This window comes from Sorex araneus, chromosome 1 (genome assembly GCF_027595985.1).
Source record: "Sorex araneus isolate mSorAra2 chromosome 1, mSorAra2.pri, whole genome shotgun sequence".
NCBI lineage: Eukaryota > Metazoa > Chordata > Mammalia > Eulipotyphla > Soricidae > Sorex > Sorex araneus.
The window spans coordinates 103716799-103741411 of record NC_073302.1 but is presented as its reverse complement, the minus strand read 5'-3'; the positions used below and the strand labels follow the sequence as shown (position 1 = coordinate 103741411).

The 24613-nt window shown below is 44.5% G+C and overlaps 1 protein-coding gene across 7 annotated transcripts in view; it reads left to right on the top strand.

Annotated features, from left to right (window-relative positions):
* Window positions 1-24613, top strand: part of CTNND2 (catenin delta 2) — a 902659-nt gene that overhangs the window by 165328 nt on the left and 712718 nt on the right. For all 7 annotated transcript variants that reach the window (XM_055141787.1, XM_055141773.1, XM_055141779.1 and 4 more), the window contains one exon: window positions 10774-10910. In XM_055141787.1, the coding sequence (XP_054997762.1) occupies window positions 10774-10910 (137 nt within the window). The remainder of the gene's footprint in view (window positions 1-10773; window positions 10911-24613) is intronic.

Here is a 24613-nt window from a genome sequence, read left to right as displayed (position 1 = left end):
CCATGACATATTCGATATGTCAAAAACAATAACAAGTCTTACAATGGAGACGTTAGTGGTGCCCACTTGAGCAAATCAGTGAACAATGGGATGACAGTGTGACAGTGCTAAGAGCCATACTTTCTTTTTGTAAAGACTATGGTTATTTCTTTTGCATCTGTTTGTATTCTTGAACTCTGGGCCAATTTATAATCACTAAGTATCCTTATGTTTGACATTTTGTGTGTGAGAGAGTGAAACGGGCTATGGGCACATGATAATGGTTTTATCAAGAGAGACAGAAGTGGAAAGTGGAGGTCGGTGGTGAAGAGATTTTGGTGATCTATAGTATAGTGTCATCATGAGAGAAATTAGCATTTAAAATATGATAGAAAAACGGACCAAATACATTTTTTTTCCTGCTTTTTGGGTCACATCCAGTGATGCTCAAGGGTTACTCCTGGCTTTGCATTCAGAAATCACTCCTGGTGGTGCTCAGGGACCATATGGGTTGCTGGGAATTGAACCCGGGTTGGCCACATGCAAGGCAAACACCCTACCCGCTGTGCTATCACTCCAGCCCCAGACCAAATATGTTTTAAGATGTTAAAGATGTATCCCTTTTTAGATCAGGAATGCGATTTACCGAAAGCAAGTTTGTTTACTCATATCCGAGATGTAAAATGTGACATGATTGAACATGATCGCTGAACAGAAACATTCCCGACACCTTTGCTGGGATTTGCCTGTGGTGTTTACAGCTAGCTCAGTCGCTTGGAAGATGACGGGACTTACAGAACATGACAGGATGTTGCTATCTTAAAAGTCACTGCGCTCTCCTCCTCCCATCCAGGGCAGTTAGTGTCTTAATGACAAGACCTAAGGATGGATCTAAAATGGTCCAGATAAGCTATGAAAGTGGCAGGTTTTGTTTTTGTAATTATATTTGCAATGCAGCAGAACTATTCCTGCCAGACCCAGAGAATCCTGAGGTGTGATCAGAGGGACCTAGAGGCATTGCTCACACCTGCCCCAGCTCATTGGAGGTTGGTCTTCTTAGTTAGTGTTCTGAAACTGATTTCCCCCATTGGTGGTGGGGAATTGGTAGGAATTCATTTGGACCTTTTTGCGGTGATGAGAGTTTTGACTGTAGCATCGTCAAATGAAGCCAGTACTATAGAGAAATGCAACAGCCCTCGTGGGACAGGTCAGGGTGAAAAATGACTCCTGTGCCTTGGTGGTTGGAGTCAACTTTTTGCCGGATGAATTCTATAGTTAAAGTATTCCCTTATGGGCAGAGGAACAGAATAAAGGTTTTTTTGTAGAGAAGATGCACAAATGGCCAGCAGGTCCCTGCGAAGGTGCCCAGCATCACTAATGAGGAGGAAATGCAAACGGAAACCTCATCTGGGGATCGCTTCACACCTGTTGGAATGACTATTAAAAATAAAACCAGGAGATAACAAGTGTTGGCAGGGATGTGAAGAAAAGGAATCCTTTGTTGACTGCTCATGGCAGTGTAAATTAATGTAGCTACTGTTAAAAACACTATGAAGATATAATAATTACCACAATCAGATCTAAGTCCAAAATAAAATTTTAGGCAATGTATTTTAGATGCAGGAGTTGAAAACTTTCGTAAATGAGAATAGCATTCTAAGATACTGTGTTCAATGACTTAAATTTCTTTGGATAGGTAAAATCATATGGTAATCTAACATAGCAAATTGACTTTCATTAACTTTTAATGACGTTCTATTCCTTTAAGTTTTGTTGGAGCAAGCAATAGGAAATCAATTTGCTATATGCCTGCTGAGGGGGCGGGCCAGGGATTGGGAGCGGGACTGGTGCTGGGACACTGTATGCCTCCAACTACTCGGTTGTGTGAACAGTGTTGTAAGTCATAATAGCTTAATAAAAATATTACAAATAGTATGATGGCCAAAGAGAGCTGGTGTGGTCCCTGCTATCTCTACGTGGGTATATATCCAGAGTTCTGTGCATCTCTGTGTCTACTGCAGCTTTATCACAGTATTCACAATAACCAAGATGCAAGTCTACGCACGGATATATGCATATGACCCACAAAGTCTTAATGCATTGACACTGTATAGTGGTGAAGGGATGAAAAAGAAGGAATTCCTGCTCTTTAAGATGACGTGGATGACCTTCGGGCATTAATGCTAAGTGAAATGGTTAGATAAAACCCACATGCTATAACTACACGTGGATCTCCCCCGGATGCCAAATAGGTAGACCAGGAAACTGGAGAAGAGCCTAAAATAGGTTTAATGATTGATAATTCTCTTGTCACGGTTGCAGTTACTCATCTGTTAGGATGAAGTTCATAGTCTTTGAACCATCAACATGTAAGAGTTCATGTGTATGAAAAGGAAGAGTGGCTTTTTGTTATGGAATCTTTACAAGTACACTGCCATCTTTCATATACATTTAATTTAGATTTGAGTTTTTAATAAATCTTCAAGTTTTTCTCGACGTTGTCTATTTTAGCACTCATTATGTCACCAGAACTTATCATCATTTCCTGCCTGTGGGTAAAAATGTCCCTATATCTGGACTGCTTTGAAGACTTATGATGATTCAGTTTGTTGTATTGTGTTCTTTTAGGGCCAGTAAAGATAGTTGCTTAGAAAAATTTCCGAGTCAGCACCTTGAGTTGTATTGGAGTAAACCATGTTGCAAAACCAGGTCTCAAACCTCGCCGATAATCTCTCGGCTGTGATCATCTAAGCGCATTGACTAAGGAACGCGGCTTTTTCATCAGTGTGAGGTTTTGTGGGAAGGAAACTTGTAATCAAACTACAGTATTTTAAAGAACTGTGAAGTGGCAGGGAGCATATTTGGACAAAGTGCCCTGATTTGGGGTGGACACTTTGAGGTACTGGGGGAGGGGGTGGAGGATGTGCTGTAGGTCACTGCGTGGCTGACATTGGGGATCATCCTGCTTCAGTGGATGGCGGGCGACATCCTGCCTTGGAGAGTCACAATAGCTCAGCTGTTGAGGGTCGGTTTTAGAGTGTCATTTGTGGGGTCTGGGTGAATTCCAGGCTTGATCATGTCAATGAATGATTTAAGTTGAGGAATCTGAAATGAAAAACCACTACTGGTTGAAAGTATTGTTGGCTGGGATATTGTAGGAGATTACTGTTGGTCACTAGAAACTTCAGACGTTACTGTTCAGCGTAGATGCCTGTGTACGATGGGGGTTATGTCTCCAGGAGCTGGGTGGAGGGGAGGCCCTGGGGTGTTGGCGGTTGTGGTGTATTCTGGGAGGCCGCATGTGTGCCAAGTGTAGTGTGACGAGCTGTGCTAAGCTGCTGATTTTGAATTTCAGCCTCAAACACAGTCTGCTCTCCACGCGCTTTATTCCAGACGGGCGTTCTCCTCCTCTGGAGGGCGTGTCCGCTGTATGTCGCATGCCTCTTTTCATGTCCGTGACGCCTAACTGCTTTTGTGTTGGATCCATAATTGCAGAATCTCAAGCTGTACTTCTCTGTCGTGAAAGGAAATATCCCAATTTCTCAGTGAATCCATGGAGTTCACCGTGGAAACCTCTTTGCAGCTGGTGGAGGAGCTAAGGGGGGTATTGACTGCAAAGACACAATTTTCAGCGAATAGGAGCCCTAGAGGTTTACATTATTTAGTCATAATCACTAATGTGATAGAGGTGTAGCCCCAGCATAAATCCGATTATTTGCAATATATATGATTATACAGATCAGCTACGCATGAAATGCATCTATTTGTAATCTGCATTATAGCTTATTTAGATGGACTGTATAAAATATATAAATAATATGTAACCTTTGTCTGTCCTAATATTATAAATTATCTAGACTCAGTAATTTGAATATTTCTCATTTTATGAGCCTGACCATAGTTACATAGAACATTTATATACTGATCATTATGAAGATAGAATTTCTTGACAAATTCAACAAAGGCTAGCGACAATGTGTAAATACTTATTTATTTTAATTTTTATAGTCTGTAGTGTTCCCAGCTGTTTCTCAGGTAACTATTCTAAGCACCGAGATTATAAATATGAATAAGAGGGTTTGGGTGCTTAAAGAGTTTGTCAGCTAATTATGAGAACTAGGATGTAAAATACATGATGTTTCCTGACATCTGAGCTCTTAGGTAGTCTATTATTGATTTAATAACACTTTCAGTTACAGCTGACACAAAATCCATCCCAAATGGCTTAAGGCGTCAGGAGACCCTCACTCCTGTTCAGAATCATCCAATTTCAAAATTATTAAAGGATTTTTAGAATCCTGGAAGAGGGAAGGTCATTGGCGCACCTCAGGATGCAGGCAGTGCCCCGGGGGGCTCGCCTAGCTCAGGTTAGGACGAACTGATTCAGCTTCTGTGGAGGGGAGCACATGCAGTGAGGCTGGAGGAGAAAAGGATTGGCAGCTCCGCCAGGCAGGGAGCTGAGGAGAAAGCGCAGGGAGAGAAATCCTTATGTGCAGTGGGATCCAGTAAGGCGTGTTTGGGGGTGTCTGTGTGCAGGGCTGGGGGGCGGAGGAGGCAGAAAGAGCTGCCTCAGCAGTCCTCAGAGAACGAGGCGCATCACATCAGAGGGCTACTTCACACTCCTCTGTGGCCATCGATTTTGAGGGCAGCTGCGAGCATTCATTTTAAGTGAATTGGAATAAACTAGAATCGGTGATAGTGTGCGTTCCACACCGGAAGGCTTCGTGGTTTGTGAAATTCAGTTTCAGTGAAAAACATGTGTTTGCCTATCCCTTGGGGCTCCATGCGCCTTTCCCCACTCAAAAGCAAGGGCTGGGGACTGAGGAGACAGTACAGAGGGGCAGACTTTCGCCTTGAATGTATTAAGACTCTGGTTTGATCCCGGGGACCAGATAATGGCCCTTTGAGCACTGCCTGGAGTGATCCCTGAACACAGTCAGAAGTAAGGGTGGAAATCCTGAAGCCCCGAATGATGAGGGAAGAAGAGAGGGAGGAGATGTTTCTGCGTGTGTCTTATTACCAGGAGGTCAGCGGCCAGGTGGGAAGGGGTGATTTTCCGGGTTCCCACAGAGCCCTCTTTGGGACAGGTCCTGGTTTTTGCTTTTTTTCTTTCTCTCTTTATTTTTCTTTTTTGGGTCACACCCAGCGATGCACAGGGGACCCTATGGGATGCTGGGAATCAAACCTGGGTCGTTCGCGTGCAAGGCAAATGCCCTCCCCGCTGTGCTCTCGCTCCAGCCCCAGGTCCTGGTGTTTGGGATGCCTGGTGTGAGGTCTCAGCTCAAGGCAAACGTGGGTCGTTTTTTCCCAGCTGATGTCTGATGTGGTTGGCTTTGTCCTAGTGGGGTCTGAGGGTGTTTGGGGAGGCAGGGAGGGGAGCGTGTTGGAGAGCGAGGCCTCGGCCTGGCCAGCTGTCTCCCTGGGACTCTGCTCCAGCCCTTCGTTAATGACCTGCTGCATGGGGTAAATCATCTATTTTCTAAAATTAGCAAGTGCAAGTTCAAGATCAGTGGCGGCAGCAAGGTCAACACTGAATTTCAGTATTCCGGGACCTCCCCGCGGGGAAGCTGTTCTGCCCAATTTCCCTCTCGGAGTCTTTCCAGACTCACCCAGAAATTCCCGACCCCACTTCCCTGCTCATCTGTTTTACAATGGATGGAAAAAAAAAAGGATTCTGATTTTTAATTTTAATTTTGGTTTAGTTTCCTTTTCCCCCCCGTACCTGTTGGTGCTCAGAGCTGATTCCCAGCTCTGTGCTCAGGGACCTGATGCAGTGCGGGATGGAACTGCAGCCGACCTCACACAAGGAAAGCGCCTTCAGCCCTGTGTGTGCATCTCTGCGACCCCGATTCTCAGCCGTCCTCCCCTGCCTCCTCTGCCTTGCCACCGGGGGCCACCTGCTCTCAGCATTTCAGCGTTTCTCCCGCTCCCGGGCTTCGGGCGGACCTGGCTTTCTATCCCACCCCTCAGGCGGATCCTCCCTGTGCGCCTGTGTCCCCCTCCTGGGCAGACCCCGACATCTCAGGTTTAGGGTGCCACCAGACTAGGAGTCAGAGGCATCACCCCCACTTGTCCCCTCTGCTGTCTCCACTGTCACGGCACTTTCTCTGATGCTTTTTGAAAATAGATGTGGTGTGGAGTTTATTTGCCAGCAGGTAACAATGCCTGCAGTGTTGGAGGAGCCGAGACTGTGAGACCCCCCCACCCCCCGAAAAAACATGGTCCTGGGCAGATGCTCTTTGAAGCCACCCTCAGGCTCCTCTCTCTGCCCTGAAGTGTTTGCTTCTGCGTCCCTCCCAGGCCTGGGCACGGCTGTGGCCCGGGGTCTGTGGGCTCACAGAACCTCTCTTTTATTTTTACCTTCCCCTGTAGTCAGTCCATGTGCCAGGGAAGGATCAGTCAGCGAGACTTAATTTGTAATGGAATGACTTTGTTTCCCTGTCCTCGTGCTGGAAAGCTCGTACCATGATGCACAGCAAGACCTTCTGTGTGAGAGTCAGCTTCCGACCCTTGGCACCTCTCGACACACATCCGTGGTGCCACTATCCCCTTCTGCTTGGCACCTGCCCCCACCCCCGGTGCCAGCCGCTCGCCAGCCTTCCATCTTCCACAGTACATGCTCAGGATGGTGCAGGGCTGGTCTGTGCCGCCTCGTGCCACACCCCGGTGCCTCCAGCTCTGAGCCAGCCGGGCCTTCCTCTGAGCCCTGACTTGGCCCATTTGCCCCCTGGCATCTGCAGCTTCCTGGTGCTGTTTTGGTGCTTTTTCTTCCCGCCTTGCATGGTGCACACAGAACAGTTTACCAGCTTTTGTTCACAAGTTCTGATGTGCGATAAACATTCTGGAAGCCCCAAACCTGTCTGCGTGATGGATTTCGAGGCCAGCATCCCGGGTTGCGTAAGGCCAGAACAGTCCTAGGCTTGCATTCTCTTGAGTCCCAATGAAAAGGTGTGTCAGATACTCTTCAGAGAGAGACTCAAAATGAACAGCCCATTGTACTTCCACTCCGCGCTCTAGTAAGCAGCCGTTATTGATTTTACACTAATAGTTCATGCATTTACTCCACAAATATTTATTAACTGGCTGCACATTAGAGGCTGAGCGAGGTGCAGGAAATTGCAGAGACCAAGATGGATGGAGTTTCAGCCTTAATTGTACTGAGATTGGACAACTATTTATTATTATATTGTTTGCATTATCAGGACAAGCTGTAATTAAAAAAAATTTTAAGGAAGGAGAAAAGACGAATCTATTTTTTACGTAGAGTGCAACAATTCATAGTGGTGTTGTGTCACTGGTTTTTACTAACACAATTCTTTCTACTTCAGCACTAATGTTACAGTATTTACACCTCAGTTGTCGATACTCATAATCCTTTACATGTTGCTGCTGAGAGGTCACAATCCAGTGTGTTAAATGGCATCCCCGTGTAAGAGGTGTGTGTATGTGTGTATTTGAGGCAACATTTGTAGTATTCCAACGGCAGTTGCTCACTTGAGCAAAGTCTTAGTATGAGAATGAAAATCAAGTTTATTTAGCATGTGACTGATTTTTCAATATAGGAAGGAGGGTGCGCCAAGGAGGACAGGACACAGGAGAGAAGGAATAAGGCAAGATGGGAAGCCCAAGGGTTATTCTTAGGGGATCAAGGAAGTTCGTATGAATCTTAAATTAAAGCTTGTTGCATAAGAGTAAAGAAGGGGATCACGATCACGAAATCCCGTTAATCACCGATTTCTCGGGCGGGCTCAGTAACATCTCATTTCGTCCTTTCCCTGAGATCTTGGAAGTCTATCTCGACTGGGCCCTCCCAACAATGTCGCACTGGGGGCTCTTCAGGGTCAGGGGAATGAGATCCAGCTGGTTACTGGATTTTGCATGTGAATACACCATGGGAAGCTTGCAAGGCTGTCCCATGTGGGCAGGAAACTCTCAGAAGATTGCCAGTTTCTCCCAGAGGGAGAAGTAGGCCAAAGATATCGAAGATATCGAAGAAGGGGAAACATTCTAGAAATGTCTAGCCACTATAAGTAGAGGACAAAAAGGGGGATTAAGACAATGGAGCACGTCAAGAGTTGCGAGCAGTGTTTAGAAGTTGCTGGCCTCTGTTTCCCTCCATCGCATCAGTTTGGTTCCTGGGTGCAAACGTCACCAGCAGCTCAGTGCTAGCAGTGTGGAAGAGTCACGGGCTCGAAGACTTCCCCACATTTGTTCCACATGCAGCTTCATTATTGGCCAGCCCCTCAATTCAGACCCCGGGACCACCCTGCCTCCTTTCTGCTTTTCATGTGTGCTTTCTTGTGTCTCTCTTCAAAGTCCGTTTGTAACCTGACTTCCCATCACCTTTCTCATCAAAGTATTGACGGTTGGGCACAGGGCACGGTCGTCACTAGAGTTTTCTGCAGCCGTGGGTTCTGCATTGCCACTGTCTTGCACATCAGCCGGTGCTGTGTCATGGAGCCATGGCGGTGTGAATAGAGCTATTAATAAGCTGCCTTTTTCGTGTCACTAAGCTGTGAAATCCGTAGGTAGGGAAGGGCTGCCCTATCGGATAGCACAGTTCTAGCGGGTGGGATAGGCTGTTGGGTTCCAGAGCATTCTGGGCATTGGGGCATGGTGGGCTCGAAGCAGGTGGAATGGCAAACTCTGGGGAGAGGAGGGAAGAGATGGGGGGCCTGACACAGCAGAGGACGAGGGTCCTAGAAGTGAGATCATGAGAGGAAACTTGGCAAGGATGGGAGTGTCCTGGGATGGCGGGAGAGGCAGCGCAGCATGTCGGGCACTTGCCTTGCTCGAGGCTGATCCAGGTTCAATCCCCGGCATTTGTCCCATGTGTTACTGGATAACCTTGGGATAACCTTCCAAAGATTTCTTTGTGAAACGGTACAGAGATCTCTGTATTGGCGCCATGCCTGAGTATTGATGGGGCCAATAAAACAGAAATCACTGCTGGCAAACAAGTTTTCTTACAGAGGTGAGCGCCTCCCTTCCCAGGAAGGTTGTTCTTGTGAACTGGCTCTTGGAAACCATAGACGGGGCCAGGGAGGGTGTGGCTTCACGCGTGATCTCCCACTCCCTCCAGCAGAGCTGCAACACACAACTGCCCTGGGCTTGCTTTTCTTCTCGCCTCTGTCCCCTTCCTGTCTCTCCAACCTCCGCTGACTGGAAGGACATGCCTTTTAGCCGGCCTCTGCTCAATAGTTATGGATCGGTTTATCTGCATTCTTTCTTAGAATTAGGAGGTTGGATCATAATTCGAAGGGCAAAAAGCACCTGGAAAAGCAACTTGTGTTCACGAGCAGACTTGATTATTGTCTTCCTGCCATAACCACTGTGAGTCCAGTCATTTTCAATCCATGCATGTCGTTAACTGGTGCATATCTATTCCCTGAAATACTTTCAGCTTTTCAATCCAGTACATATCTTTATCTGGTACACATCTATTCCCTGAAAAACTTCCAGGTTTTTAGCCACGGTTGCATGTTGCCAAATCACATTTAACTTGACTCTGACTTCTTGCTCACATTCTGCTGGCTAATACTATTTCCTCAAGTCCTGCCATACGATCTGTGTTTGCACCAAGTTTTTTTTCCAATGCTACGCCGATTCCTGTGGGTGGGATTATAAGAAAATTGCCTCCAAATATAGAAATGAATCCAAACTAATCTGGAATATCCAGTGGGGGAGAAAATAAGATGTCTGCCTTCTAATGATCACGTTAAGCAAAAAATCTGTAATGGAGCCCTTTTGGGGGTGCGTACCCCCACATTGCTAACTAAATGGAGCTGCTCACACAGTGAAAACACTGCTTATGACCATTAGGTCTCTGTGTGTGAAAGCCAGGATGCTGAGGGCAGCCTAACCAGCAGAACTGTCTTCACATAGGACTGACTCTGAATTCATACTTTTTCTCTACGCCCAGATATTTATTTGAGTAATGATTTTGAAGTGCCTGGTAAAAGTTGCTCTTCACAAGCTCTTACTTCTTCTGCAGTGACCCTAGATAATTGCTAGATAATTTGAAGCAGGTACCCCAAACTTCAGTGTCATTTAGTTGTGTGGAAAAGGCAAGCTTATGGGAGTGAAACAACTTGAGAGACTCGTACCATCCCCTCTGTGTAGTCATTAAAATATTAGGTTGATATTATTCGAGTACCTTTTTTCTTCTATGAATGAACTCAGAATAAACCTTGGCAAATGAGCCCCGCCAGATTTCAGGAGCTTTTCTCTGCTGGAGTGCACAGAATAGGAACTTGGCAAATATTTGTGAAGTAGGCTAGTTGTCTAAGTATATTTTGTGGTACTGACTAAGCTGGTTATTAAGTTAATTATGGCATTTCCTTAATTGTGTGTAAATTCTTGGTAGCTTATTTTATGTCATTTCCATATAAGGGGGACTATCTAATAGATTTTTTTTGAGGTTTAAATGTACCTAGACACAATAGCCAATCTACTTAAAATAAATACCAAATGACTAGTTTATTTTTCAACTCATACTTTCATCTTTTATATATATATATATATATACAATATTACTTGACCTTTTCCTTCTCATTTCTTCCCTTCTCTTGAAGACAAAACGCCATGTTATGAGTGAGTTCTTAAATTTGGTTGGCATGTATATGGGAGAAACCATTCCACGTGTTTTTACTATCTCCTTTTTCCAAGGAGATTTTGTGTTTTCTGTGTAGTTCATAAGTTTTCCTCTTTCCAAAGTGCACACTTTGAATTCACTGGTCCTGTAAGCGTGTGCCATGACCCATGTTGCATTGAGTGTGTCTTCTTGCCTTGCAGGAGCTATGCCCGTTCCAGACCAGCCTTCCTCCGCTTCCGAGAAGACCAGCTCCTTGAGCCCTGGCTTAAATACTTCCAATGGTGATGGCTCAGAAACAGAAACCACCTCTGCCATCCTCGCCTCAGTCAAAGAACAGGTAGAGTCATTCCAGTTGTGACATACCTAAGGGAACCTTCTGTTCTTTCCCCCTCATAATGAGGAATATGCTGTAAGGAAATCACGGTCCGTTGTGAGAGGAGCGTTGATATCATGATCACATTATTATCAAGATAGGATTAAACTGACACAAATATATTGGTCATGGAGGGGCTATGGCTTTTGGATAGTGGTAGACATATAGTAACTTTGATTACCAAATGCTTTAGAATTAACACTATTATAACAATATTACTTCAACTACAGTGCAGTGTTAAAGACATGTAGTAAAATTTGAGCCTGTGATTCTTTTGTGTGTGTTTGTGTGTGTTTGTGTGACTTTCATGCCCTTTCTTAAGAAAATATCCTAAAGAGGGAAAAAAGGTCTTTACAATCAAAATTCCCTCTTAAAGTTTTGGCAGACTTGGTAACAGAATTGATATATAATACTATTCATTGCATGAAGCTAAGTTTTTTATCTGCATAAAATAGAAAGTCTAGGGACCAGAGAGATATTACAGCAGAGTAAGGCATGTGTTGTGTATGCCGCCAACCTACATTTGAGTCCTGGAACCCCACGTAGGACCCTGAGTCCTGCCAGGAGTGATCCCTGAGTGCAGAGCCAGGAGAAAGCCCCAACCAACAGCCCAGCCACCCAAAAAACCCGAAAATAATTCTGTAAGATCCGATGGAACTGCTGACATTTTATTGACGAGCATAAAATAATTCAGAAAATATAAGGCATGCTTTGATACAAGGTAGATAAACTTGGAGTTGTTACATATATGTATGAAAGGTGGTTGTTTGTCAATTTGACTCTGAATGATTGTTCTTTGGAAAAGTGTATTAAGCTTTTTAAAAGTTCATATGTTGTAAAAAACTAAGGCACACCGATGGGCGTGTGCATTCTCGGGCTCTCTGGGCGGCTGTCTCACCACCCAAGTTTGGTGCTCTGGAACCCTGTGTGTGGCTGTTGGTCAAGGGCAGGCGACGGAAGGAAGAAGGCCAGACTGGTTGCTCGATCAGTTTATTTCGTTCTCTCTCTCTGCTTCTCTCCCAGTTCTGGGATCTCTCTCTGGATCTTCTTCTATCTCCCCTCTCTGCCCCACAGTCTCAGTTTATATAGCAAATTACATAGGGCAGTAGCACAAAGGTGGGTTTAACATCAACAAATCAACAAAGAAGCAAAGACCATTTCTTGAGGAGATTAACAAAATCTCATCTAAGGAGATCTGCTCAAGGGTGTGATTCCAAACAAGGGTGTGTCAGGGTGTGAGCTAGTAATCTGCTTAAATAGTTAGAGTAAATCTACTTCTAATATTTCTAGCAATGTCATTCAGTATAAGCACAGTAAGATATAAAGTTTGATTCTTCCTGAGGACATCTCACTATACATTTCAGACCACAGTCCTCAGGCCAGGTTAATCTTCCTAACCCCAGCAGGGTCCTAGTCTTGGATTATGACAGTCCTAGTCCATGATCATGCCCTCAACTTATAGTTGAGTATTGTGGCGCTTTGGCCTGGCCCATTTTGATGCCAGGGTAGCTCACAGCTTGCACTGGGTCTATTCCGTCCCTCGTTGGGACCCTGCTCTTGGGGTGCCAGGAACTAAGGGCAACTGAGTTGAGAAAGCAGATGCCCGGGAGTAAATATTATTGGAGTCAATCAGCTCCCAAGTTACAAAGCATATTATTAACTGTCTTCCTGTGTCCATACAGAAAGGACATTTCTCTTAGGTAAACTAAGTTCCCTGCAGCAAGGCTAAAAGGACAAACCCCATGTTATCCTACAATATGTGAGCATAAATATTTGTGAATTACAGGGATAAATTTGGCAGAGATTTTACTATAACAAATACAGTTGCAACAGTTTCCTGTTGGTCCAAAAGTGAAAGGACAGTTTGTTTAGAACCAAACTGATGGTTCAGATGAGCCTCAGATTGGTATAGGTGATGTGTTTCAGTTTAGTGCAAATCAGTGGTTTCAGTGGTTTTAATACAACTGGCAGAATTCAACCAGAAATAGAACCTGGGCCTTTTCTGTGTTTCTGATAGAAACAATCAGTGTCTTCCATTGGTAGGAGTTTTTGTGAATTGTTTGAAGGTTTTATTACTCCTTTATTCTCATGTATAGATGATAAACCATGGGGTTAAAATTAACTTAAATGTATTAAGTATATATCAGTTGATATTCAGCAAAAGTGACGTTAAAGTTAATATTCTGTGATTTTTAATAACGGAATGCATGTCATTTATAAGTCCATTCACTTACGATTTCCCTTGTCCTATCTAAGTGCCTTTGAGCATGAGCCTTCTTGACTTCAAGTTCTGCTTGTTAATTTAACTTCAGCTTCAAATAAGACAGTTTCATGGCATCATGTTCACAACCCCCTTGGATATCTCTCTGGAGCATTGGTTCTGCAAGAGGAAAATCCTCCTTTGTCTTCGTCAGGCCTTCTCTCCTGGCTCCTGTGGAACAGGTTACATCACTTGTTTACCCATTCAGTAGCTTTGTTGTAGTCTTATATGTAGAGCAAGTACAATCAGGGCTATTCAGGTAAATATACAAACAAAATGTGTAAAGAAGGCACAGTGTGAAGGGATTAAGTTGCTAATGAGACTGGAAAGAGAGTCTATATTCTTAGCCATGACTCATCATTGTACACAAATACATCTTCATCTATCACTGTGGAATTGGACTGAAGTCAGGCAGGCCATGAGTCAGCCAGCACAGCCATGTAACATGTGAGGAGTGTCTGAGAGCTGTGTCAGATCCCTTGTGCCCCAAAGGCAAGAGTTCCCGAGCATCTGGGGGTTCATGATGTTGGTGTGTGCATTGCTGTCTTTCTTTGCCTTGTCCATCGTGACGCTTTTCCAGCTGGTGATGGTCCCACCTCTGTACTAACATAAGCTGAACCATGATTCACGCTGCATCCTATGGGGAGAGTTTGGCATTTCAGATGTGCCAGTCTTGGATCCAGGGGTTGTTAGCCCTTATCCCTCCTCCTGGGGGCTTTGGCGAGCGAGAAGCCCAATCCTCATTTCTTCTCCCCTAAGCGAGTGTGGCCTTCACTCAGAAAGGAAGGGAGCACAGAAAGGGGAGTTTGATGCTTCTATTCACATCTTTTGGGATCTGATTAGAGAAGTGATAGTAGACTATTTCTTGCAAAGGGAACCGAGTGACTTGGTGGTTAAAAGGGTGAGACTGGTCACTGTCACTGTCACTGTCACTGTCATCCCACTGTTCATCGATTTGCTTGAGCCAATAACGTATCATCTCCATCGCCAGACTTGTTACTGTTTTTGGCATATTGAACACGCCATGGGTAGCTTGCCAGGCTCTGCCATGCGGGTAGGATTTTCTTGATAGCTTGCCAGGCCCTCCGAGATGGGTGGAGGAATCGGACCCAGGTCGGCCGCATGCAAAGAGAACGCCCCACCACTGTGCTTGTGTTTTTCCTTTATTTTTTAAATTTTATTTAGTTGCATCACTGTGAGACACACAGTTGCAAAGCTGTTCATGTCAGGTTTCAGTCATACAGTGCTCCGACACTGGTCCACCATAAGTGTACATTTCCCACCACCAAGGACCCCAGTTCCCCTCCTCCACCGCCAGTTCTAAGCTACCTTTATGGCAGGTACTTTTATTCTCTCTGTCCCTGTCTCTGTCTGTTGGTGTGTCCGTGTGTCCGTGTATCTGTCTGTCTGTCTGTCTCTGTCCATTTGGCCTTTACGGTTCGAAGCACAGATACTGAGAGGTCATCATGCGTGTTCCTTTACCTACTTGCAGCACGCAGTTCTTTTTTTTTTTTTTTTGCTTTTTGGGTCACACCCGGTGATGCTCAGGGGTTACTCCTGGTTCTGCGCTCAGGAATTACTTCTGGCAGTGCTGGGGGGACCATATGGGATGCTGGGGATCGAACCCGGGTCGGCTGCGTGCAAGGCAAACGCCCTCCCTGCTGTGCTATCGCTCCAGCGCCAAGCACACAGTTCTTCTCTGGAGTGATCCTTTCCAACTCTCATTGCCATGGTGTAACTGCCGTCACCCCAGTAGGTTCTTTAAACATGGGAAAGATTCCTGCCATGAAGGCAGTGTTGTGTGAGGGGTAAGAAAATCCCTGAAGAGCTGAGGAGTTGATGGTGAGTGGGACTCCAGGTGCCCATGGGAGGAATGGCATTTGGAAAATGACAGTTCATCCTGAGGAACTGGAGGGAAGCAAAGGATCTCCTTACAGACTGGCTATTGATTTGGCTGTTGGTCGTCCCCAGATAGGCAAAGTCTGGTTGAAATTAGAGCCTGTTTGTTCTTAGTGTTGAGTCGAATTGAGCCCTTGTGGAGTGAGGGAAGCATGAGGCGATGGGAAGCCAGGAGGATGTCTGGGAGGGTGGATCTGCGAACGCGCCCTGAGTGCCAGGAGAAGGAGCTCAGACGTTGGCAGGACAGCAGACTTCCAGCCTGTGTGTGCAGACATCGTGAACCCTGGAGCGCCTTGTGCGTGAAAGTACGTGGGGATGTTGACTTCAGGACCTCGGTTATGACTCTGCGAAAGAAGATGAGATCCAAAGGGAGAGAAACCCGCGGACTGTGAGAGAATGGTGTGAGGATGAGGCGTAGGAGGGCCGAGGAGAGTGGACACGGCACAAATGCTCTTTCGTGTATAGACGAAACCCAGGGTCACTGACTAGAAGAAAATCATATTTGCTTGCGATTTGCCTGACGTGAGTCATCTGAACCTTCCTGAGTTTTCCGCTTTACAGAAAGCTACAACGTTTGTTCACTGCCTGGATAAGAATCAACACTCACTCATGCTGTGTAATGTTGATCCGACTGTTTTATAGTAGATCAATATGTGGACTCCTTTGTCTCAAGAAAATCATGGTGATGCAGAGTGATGGTCAAGCGGGGAGGGCGCTTGCCTGGCATGCAGCTGACCTAGGTTGGATCCCTTGTATCCTGTAGGGTACCCCGAGTCCTCCAGGCGTGATCCCCGAGTGCAATGACAGGAGGAAGCCCTGAACACCACTGGGTGTGGCCCCCAAACAAACAAACAAAAAGTAAAACAAAGTAAAAATAAAACTATGGTTTTTCTGAAAATATGTTTGTTTTATAATAAGTTTTTTTTTTCCCCCTTGAGCTGATTACTACCCTGTGGAATTCTACAGGGTATTCTCTTACAAGATAGAAAAACGGTGGCGGGGGCATATTTTCAAACATATTTTCAAACCCTGATTTCAGGCCCATACGGTTCATTGATCTTCATCAATTCTGGTGGAACAACTATGAGCTTTTCTACTAATAATTATTCCAATCATTTAAATTTCATAATGATTAGATTAAATAAAAAAGTTCTAAGTAGGTGATAGTATATGTAAAAGTTTCATTGTACTATGCAAAAATATTTGCCATATGCTTCCCCTTGGTTATATAATTAGATTTGGAGTTTTCCTTCAAATAGTTATGGATTTAGAAACATAAGATCCACAGGCATAGAATTGTTAAATAGCGATAAATTGTACATGAACAGCCTTACAGAGTCTTCCTTTCCTATTACTGAACCCCAAAACCAGAGCCAGAAAGACAGGACGGCTTGTTATATTGAATGTAGGAAGGTGAATTTAAATAGAATTCTGAACCCCAAATGATGATGTAGGTAGATGCTTGAAACTGACAGTGTTTCTAAAGCCCAACACCTCCACTGCGGAAGTTTCTCTTGATTTTAAAATTCCGCCAAGCACAGATCATGCTCTCGATGTTGGGAGGGAGGTTTTACTCTCATTTATTTCTGATGTTGATGACTTCTAGCTGGTAAAACAGAAGCCCTCTTCCTTTGAATAATGCTCTTGTTCTATTGAATGTAGGAAGGTGAACTTAAATAAAATTCTGAGAGCATGTCTTTGCATCTGTCATGTCATGTGTCATGTGAAGGCACTAAGAATGCACGTGAAAGACTTTGTTTTGAGGCTGGAGAGAGTCCCAAGTCCAGAGGTCAGGGAACTCGGCCTGAGTGCCACCAACCTGGGTTCTGATCCCCAGCGCCCTGTATGGTGGCTCAGGCCCAAGACAAGTGATCCTAAGTAAGTGCAGAGCCAAGAGCTAGCGCTGAGCACAGCTGGGGTGGGCCCCTCGAGTCCTCCATGCAAAAAGTAATTTTTATCTTACATGAAACCTAAAGAAATCTTAATATTTTTGTTTAGTATTTGGACCATACCCAGCTATGTTCAAGGTTACTCCTGGCTATGTGCCCCAGTACCACTTCCTCGTGGGTCTTGGGGAAACATATGTGGTGCCAGGGGTCAGATCTGGATCAACTATGTTGAAAGTCAAGTGCCACACCAGCCGTCCTGTCTCTCTGGCTCTGGTCTTGATCTTTTACACTGATTCCTGTGTGAGGACAATGTACCTTAATTCTGCTTGATTAAATTTTTACAATTTTAAAGGCAACTGAGCTCTGTCTAACAAAATTTTTCCTGGGAAGAAGCAGGTTGTTTTTTTTTAAAATGCTCCTTTATTTAGTACTCCCAGTGGCACATGATAGCATAGAATCCTAGAGCATTATTGGTATTATAAAGTGTGAAGTATTTCTGACGACACAGTGTGGAAAATGACTTTATAGATATTAAACAGATATCAAAGTTTATTTTGGAAAAGAATTTTCTGCACATCATGGCAAAAGTATCTTCTTTAAAAAGAGGAATTAAACACACCTTTGAGGCTGGAGTGATAGCAATAGATAGGTAGGGTGTTTGCCTTGCATGTGGCCAGCCCGGGTTCGATTCCTCCATCCCTCTTGGAAAACCCGGCAAGCTACCAAGAGTATCCCGCCCACACAGCAGAGCCTGGCAAGCTACCCGTGGTGTATTCGATATGCCAAAAACAGTAACAAGTCTCACAATGGAGACACTACTGGTGCCCGCTTGAGCAAATCGATGAGCAACAGGATGACAGTGATACAGTGATACAGTGAAACACACCTTTAAGAAAGGCCATGAAGCTTGAGAAGGATTCTGTGTGTGTTGTGGGAGTTGGTAGGCATTTCGCCAAGAAGACAAGAGTGGTGCCATCCATGGAATTTCTTCCATATAGCAGGATTAAAAAGAGAATGACTTGATTCGTAAGTTTTGGAGGCCTTTTGCCAGCCAGATGTCGATTGAAAATGGAAACATCATAGACTTCCTAGCCACCATCACTAGGACCCCCATCTTGCACGTTGGCGTAGGAAGGTGTGAGCAAGGGCTCCTGTACATCTGTGTTCCGGTACATGGCATTGCTCGTGGCAAGGAAGGAATGGAGTTTGGAGTCTGCAGGATCAGGAAGTCCTCGTGTGAACACCATGAACACAGAATGGAGGTGGGGGAGGGGATTGCAGAGAGGGGCAATTTGGGGTGATGGAAATAGAAAGACTCAATGTTTGCACTTCTGGTGGGCAGGGTTCTGGAATTCCATGATGTAAGGAAAGGGCCTTGTGGCTGGCACGCAGCTGATGGTAGAAGCTGGCTTGGAAGTGGGTCTGTTTCTTTGAGAATCTTTTGTGCCACAAAAATGATGGTGAAAACAATGGAATACTATGCAGCTATTAGAAAAGATGAAGTCATGAAACTTGCAAATAGGTGGATCAACATGCAAAGTATCATGTTAAGTGAAATGAGTCAGAAAGAGAGGGACAGACATAGAAAGATTGCACTTATTTGTGGAATATAAAGTAACAGAGATGGGAGACGAACGCCCAAGAATAGTCGAGATAAGTACCGGAAGGATTATTCCACAACTTAGAAGCTGGCCTTGAAATCTGGAGGAAAAGGCAGCTCAGATAGAGAAGGGACCACCAAGTAAAGGGTGCTAGGAGGTCCCGCTCGGGATGAAAGATGCGGACTGGAAGTAGACTATAGACCAAACATAATGGCCACTTAATACCTCTACTGCAAACCACAACACCCAAAAGGAGAGAGAGAGCAAAAGCGAATGCCTTGCCATGAGGGGCAGGGTGGGGTGGGGGGGAAGGGATGGGGGTGGTGGGAAGGATACTGGGACCATTGGTGGAGGAAAATGGGCACTGGTAGAGGGATGGGTACTCGATCATTGTATGACTGAAACACAAGCACGAAAGTTTGTAAGTCTGTAACTGTACCTCACAGTGATTCACTAATAAAAAATTTTTTTAAAAAAAATGATAGTGAAGCTTAATATTGTAGAAAGCAGCAAGGAACTGCAGGAGCAGTGTGAGATCTTGGGAATTCATTGTAGGGCTTGTTATCCTCTGTGTGTGATTCTGGATGGATGCGGGTAGATCATCTTCCCCACCATCCTCTGCCCCCAGCCAGACCCCTCCCACCAACTCTTGTATGTCTCTTCTGTTCTTCCCTGTAAGCTACTTTTACTCTTTGAGTTTCAGCTTAGCTTTTCCTGGAAAAAGTTTTTCGTTGGTAACTCTAGACACGTAGGTCTCATCACTCTTCTTAATAATCTAAACTCTCTTCCGTGAACTCCTTCTTCAGTTGTGACCCCTTTAAATGCACTAAGTCACTGGTCTCGGGGGAAGCTGCAGGTGATGATGGGAAAACTGGAACGTCCAAATTAGGAGACATGCTTTTAATATATGGGAGTTCGTAATAACACTTTAATGCATTACTGATACATTTTTTATGTTTTGTGGTACAATTCATTTTAAATAGTCATATGTGAAAACACATTGAATATTTTAAATGTGATGTTTTAATAATATTTATAAATTTTCCATTATAAAAATTTTTGACAGCATGAATAATCTCAGCAAGGAATAAATGTGAACATTTTTCTTGTGAGTAAGATTGCAGCCAAGTCGTAGCAAATACTTAGGAAGATTTTTCTAAGTTTGTATGAGAGTATATAATTATGTGCTCCAAATATAAAGTTTTCTTCATCAATAATTTATTCATGTTTGTGCATCAAACATTATATTCATGGATATATTTTTGTACCACTAAATATTAGTTTTGAACATCAGATGGTTATAAATACGGATTCGCTGCAACTTCCTTAAAATTATACTTCTATTTAACTTTCCCTTCCTTGTTGCTCTCTTGGGTTGGTTCCATTTTTCAGAATGAAAAAAAATGTCATATTATACTTCCTTGTACATAAATCATTGACTTGACTTTGATAGAAGCTGCCTGGAGCAAAGTTTTGAAAAAGAGTTTAGGGCCTTTATAAACTCACTGGGGAAATATGTCATACTTAATTACCTCTAAGAGCTACAGACGGTGCATACAGAACAGGAATGGCCAACATACACCTCTGAGTGCCTTGTATGGGGTTTGCACAGAAAAAGGAATTAATCAACTCACTGTTCTAGAGGCACAAGGAGACAGTGATGTTTGAGACGCAGAGAACCGGTGCCAGCCGTGGTAGCCTCCAGTCAAGAGAAGTACCAGGATTATTGTGAAACCAGGAACCAGTGGTAAAGAGTATCCCAAAATAAGAAAGGAGTTGCTAAATTTCTTTAAAATTTGAATATTGTAAAAAAAATGCACCTAATTTAGTTATCTTAAATTTTCATGTGAAAGTCATCTTACCAAACATCATTAAATAATGAATTTTTTTCTTTATGATTCTTCCACCCCTCTCAGAGAGCCCAGTAAGCTACTAAGAGTATCTTGCCCGCATGGCAGAGCCTGGCAAGCTACCCGTGGCATATTCAATATGCCAAAACCAGTAAGAAGTCTCACAGTGGAGGTGTTACTGGTGCCCGCTTGAGCAAATCGAAGAGCAGTGGGATGACAGTGACAGTGACAGTGACTGGTTTCTGCTTAAAACCAAAGAATCTCAGCCTGTAAAAAAGAGTGTTTCCCCACCTAAAGCCATAAAGAAAATAGCCCAAGACTTGAGAAATGAAATTATTTCACTCTAAACGTGGTGTGCTTTTCGTTTACTCCCTCGTCTCATAATTTGGGCATGGGAAAGGGTTTCCAACCCAGTGTCTAAAATTTTCTCATGAGAATGAGTTCTCTGAGACCAACGTTTGACTGAGGTCAAGTTCCACAAGGCACCTGCCTGTCTGACTCAGGTAACTAGAGGGAAGGGAACTTGGCATGCGTTTGAGTCGCGTTCTGTGTTTGACAGCTGAAGGTCTGGTTAATAAAACTCCTCTCCGAGAAGACGTCAAGGGCCTTCCCAACCTTGTTGAGAGTGAGTGATGTCGGAAGGGTCTCCTGTGGGTGAGAGACCACAGCGGCGCCTCTGTGGAACCTCCAGTTTCTGCGTCCGGGGCTGTGAGGGCAGCTATGTCTCTCACACCGTGACCCCGGTCAGTGGGCCCCAGGAGGCTCATCCATCAAGTTCCCGTTGCTGTCGCTCTGGTGGACGCGTTAGAAGAATGTTGGTGTTCGCGCCCTGCGCTCTGAGGAGCGGCTGCGTGGCCTGCCGTCACCATGTGAAAGGAGCCCTCTCAGCCCTCCTTTCTCACTGGGGACACTGGGGGCAAGGCCCGGCTGTCACCTTCTGCCTGTGGCCTCTGGAAGAAACTAAAACTCATGCCTCACAGCTCTGAGCAAGAAAGACTCGACAGCGGGAGACCAGAACCATCAAATATCACTTGGATGGGAAATCTCCCGCCTTGAGGCCGCCACACCTGCGAGGCTCGGTTCTCTGAGTCCACCCTCAGCCACCTAAGGCTGGGTTTTGCAGTGTCCGAGTCCTGGAGGCAGCTGGGTAAAGACGTTCTGTATCCAGGCCTGGCCCTGTTCATCTAGGGAGCCGTTCCAGGCAAGCCCCGACGTGGCGTATGCTCTTTTACACCCCGCTGTCTTTTGTTTTGTGGAAAATACAGCTCCCGGGTCAAACACGGATGCTTAAAGCGCATTGGAAGTCCACTTGTGACCATGTTAGCTTCCCCTTGGCCCTCCACACCCCACCCGCATGAGAGACGGGCCTTCTTCCCACTCAGAGACCATTGGCCTGGTACTTGGCCCCTCACTCCCCTGGGTGTGGCCCTGAAAGCTCTCATTGTGGGGCCCAAGGTGTAAGAGTGGTCCTTGGGCTTCTGCAGTACAATGCTGGGAGCCCTGCCACACCCCAATTCACCATTCCGGGCACAATTGGTGTCACTGTATCACTGTCACTGTATCGCTGTCATCCCATTGCTCATCGATTTGCTCAAGCGGGCACCAGTTGTTACTGTTTTTGGCATAATAAACACGTCACGGTTAGCTTGCCAGGCACTGCCGTGCAGGCGGGATACTCTCGGTAGCTTGCCAGGCTTTCCGAGAGGGGTGGAGAAATCGAACCTGGGTCGCCTGCATGCAAGGCAAATACCCTACCACTGTGCTATCACTCCAGCCCACACAATTCTGTATTGTATGAAAAATGTTCATGAAAACCTTTCTACTCTGTTTATGTTTGATTTAATCGAAACAGGACATTTCGCTCCAAATGAATGTGGCAATTGCCAGTACTAATGATGGCGGTATTAATGTTTGCTTCTGAAAAACACCAAATTTGACTGACTCATGGCTTTCTTCTGCTAGCCAGGCTCCTAGAAGGATCTGGCACGGAGAACTGATTCAGTGGATTTGTGTTGAGGGTGCAAATTCATGATCAACTTAGTGTAGTTTCCTGTCTTATCCCAACGTAAATGCACTTAGATAAAAGATGTTGGTGTAGCTGTGTGATCCTGGGGTCTGTTGTCCGCTGTCAGATGGTGAGGTGTTACTGATTGCAACGTTTGTAGTGGATCTGTGTCTTCCACTGCTGCCCACATATGATATCAGACCTGAGACCTCTGTGCTAAGGAATCCCAGGACCCATAAAGTTCCCAACGGAAATACACTGAATCTGGCATAGTGAGATTTAAAAAGGCATACCCGTGTAAACATATTCTTCATTCATAAGTGAGCTAGGTGCTGTGCCTTATTTTAGACAAAAGAAAAAGAAGTCTGTATTAGTAAAAGTGCTATACATTTAAAAACAAAACAAAACAAATATGCAGTCCTTTTTTTGCTTATAGGCAGTTATCCTAAATTTATGCCACTGGTTGAGTATCTCTTTCAATATATATTTTTTAAAAAATTGGGCCATACCCAGTGGTGCTGTGGACTTACTCCTGGCTCTGTGCTCAGGGATCACTCCTGGCAGGACTCGAGAGACCTTATGGTATGCTGAGGCTCCACCCCTGTACTATCTCTCTGACATCCCTTTCAGTGATTTTTAGCATAAATTTTTAAATTATTTTTTTATTAGTGAATCACCATGAGGGGACAGTTACAGATTTATACATTTTCATGCTTGTGTTTCTGTCATACAATGTTCGAGCACCCATCCCTCCACCAGTGCCCATTCTCCACCACCAATGAACCCAGTATCCCTCCCACCCCCCAATCCCATCCCCCCACCCCCCACCCCCCACACCTCTGTGGCAGGGCATTCCCTTTTTTCTCTCTCTCCTTTTGGGTGTTGTGGTTTTTAGCATATTTTTTTAAAGCATATTTTTCCCAAGAGTGTCAGAACAACCCAGTGATTTTTGATTTTTAATTCCTTATCTTGTACTTCCCTTTTGCTCTGGATAGTTTTCTCATTTGTATGCTTGATGGAGCTTAATATTGTCATGAAAATTTTCTGATTATTCTAAGTTTTGAGCTAAGTTTTTTCCATTCCTATTTATTCTCATGGCTGTTTTGTATGTGTTTGCTTAACGGTGGTGTGGCATATGTGTTGCATCTTCATGTGTGGAATTTTGTTGTTGATTTTTAATATATCAGTGTAGAGTTTCGGCATCGTTGTCTGGAAGACGCCAGACAGCATATACTTCTCAGTCACTGGATGCTAAAGTCATTTCAGATGTTGTTAGTGTTTATAGTAAATAGTGTCTTTATAACAAATGCGGAGAATTAATTTCGAATAATTTTAAGTCCACTTGTAGAAAACTACATATTTTATCTCTGTTCAAATGAGGGTTTGTTTCACAACATTTTCTTAGCAGAAACTTTATCATGTAAGGATGAACTCTGATTAAAAGTCCGTTTTTTCATAGTTAACCTCAGGGCTAGAGGTCATTGTTTGAACTATCCTTGCTTGAACTATGTATAACTATGTTATACATAAATCAAAGGATGCACGCCTAATAGTTTGCCACAGTTAGAAAATAATTTTAAGTGTTCATATATTATAATTTTTATTTTTAAAATCTTAATTTTTAAAATTTATTTCCTGTTTTATTTTTCTTTTTGGGTCACACCCAGTGATGCACAAGGGTTACTCCTGGCTCTGCACTCAGGAATTACTCCTGGCGGTGCTTGGGGAACCATATGGGATGCTCGGAACCAAACCCGGGTCAGCTGCGTGCTAGGCAAATGCCCTACCTGCTGTGCTATTGCTCCAGCCCCCTAAAACCTTAATTTTATTTTGTTTTGGAGAAAAACTACACCCAGAGATGCTCAGAGCTTATCCCTGCCTTTTCACTCAGGGAACACAATTGGCTGGGCCCTGGGGACCAGATGGGATGCTAGGGATCAAACCCAGGTTGGCCGCATGTAAGGCCAGTGCCTTGCCTGCTGTACTGTCACTCAGGCACTATACATTATTATATATTTTTAAAATTTAGCACAATACATTTACGCAGAAGGGAAAAATAAGCTTCCTACTATGAAGTGTGGTCATTCTCGGCATTGCTGGGGCAAGCATACTTGTGCCTATGAAGTGTCTGGGACTGTGAGTTTAGGGTGTAAGACCCAGTGA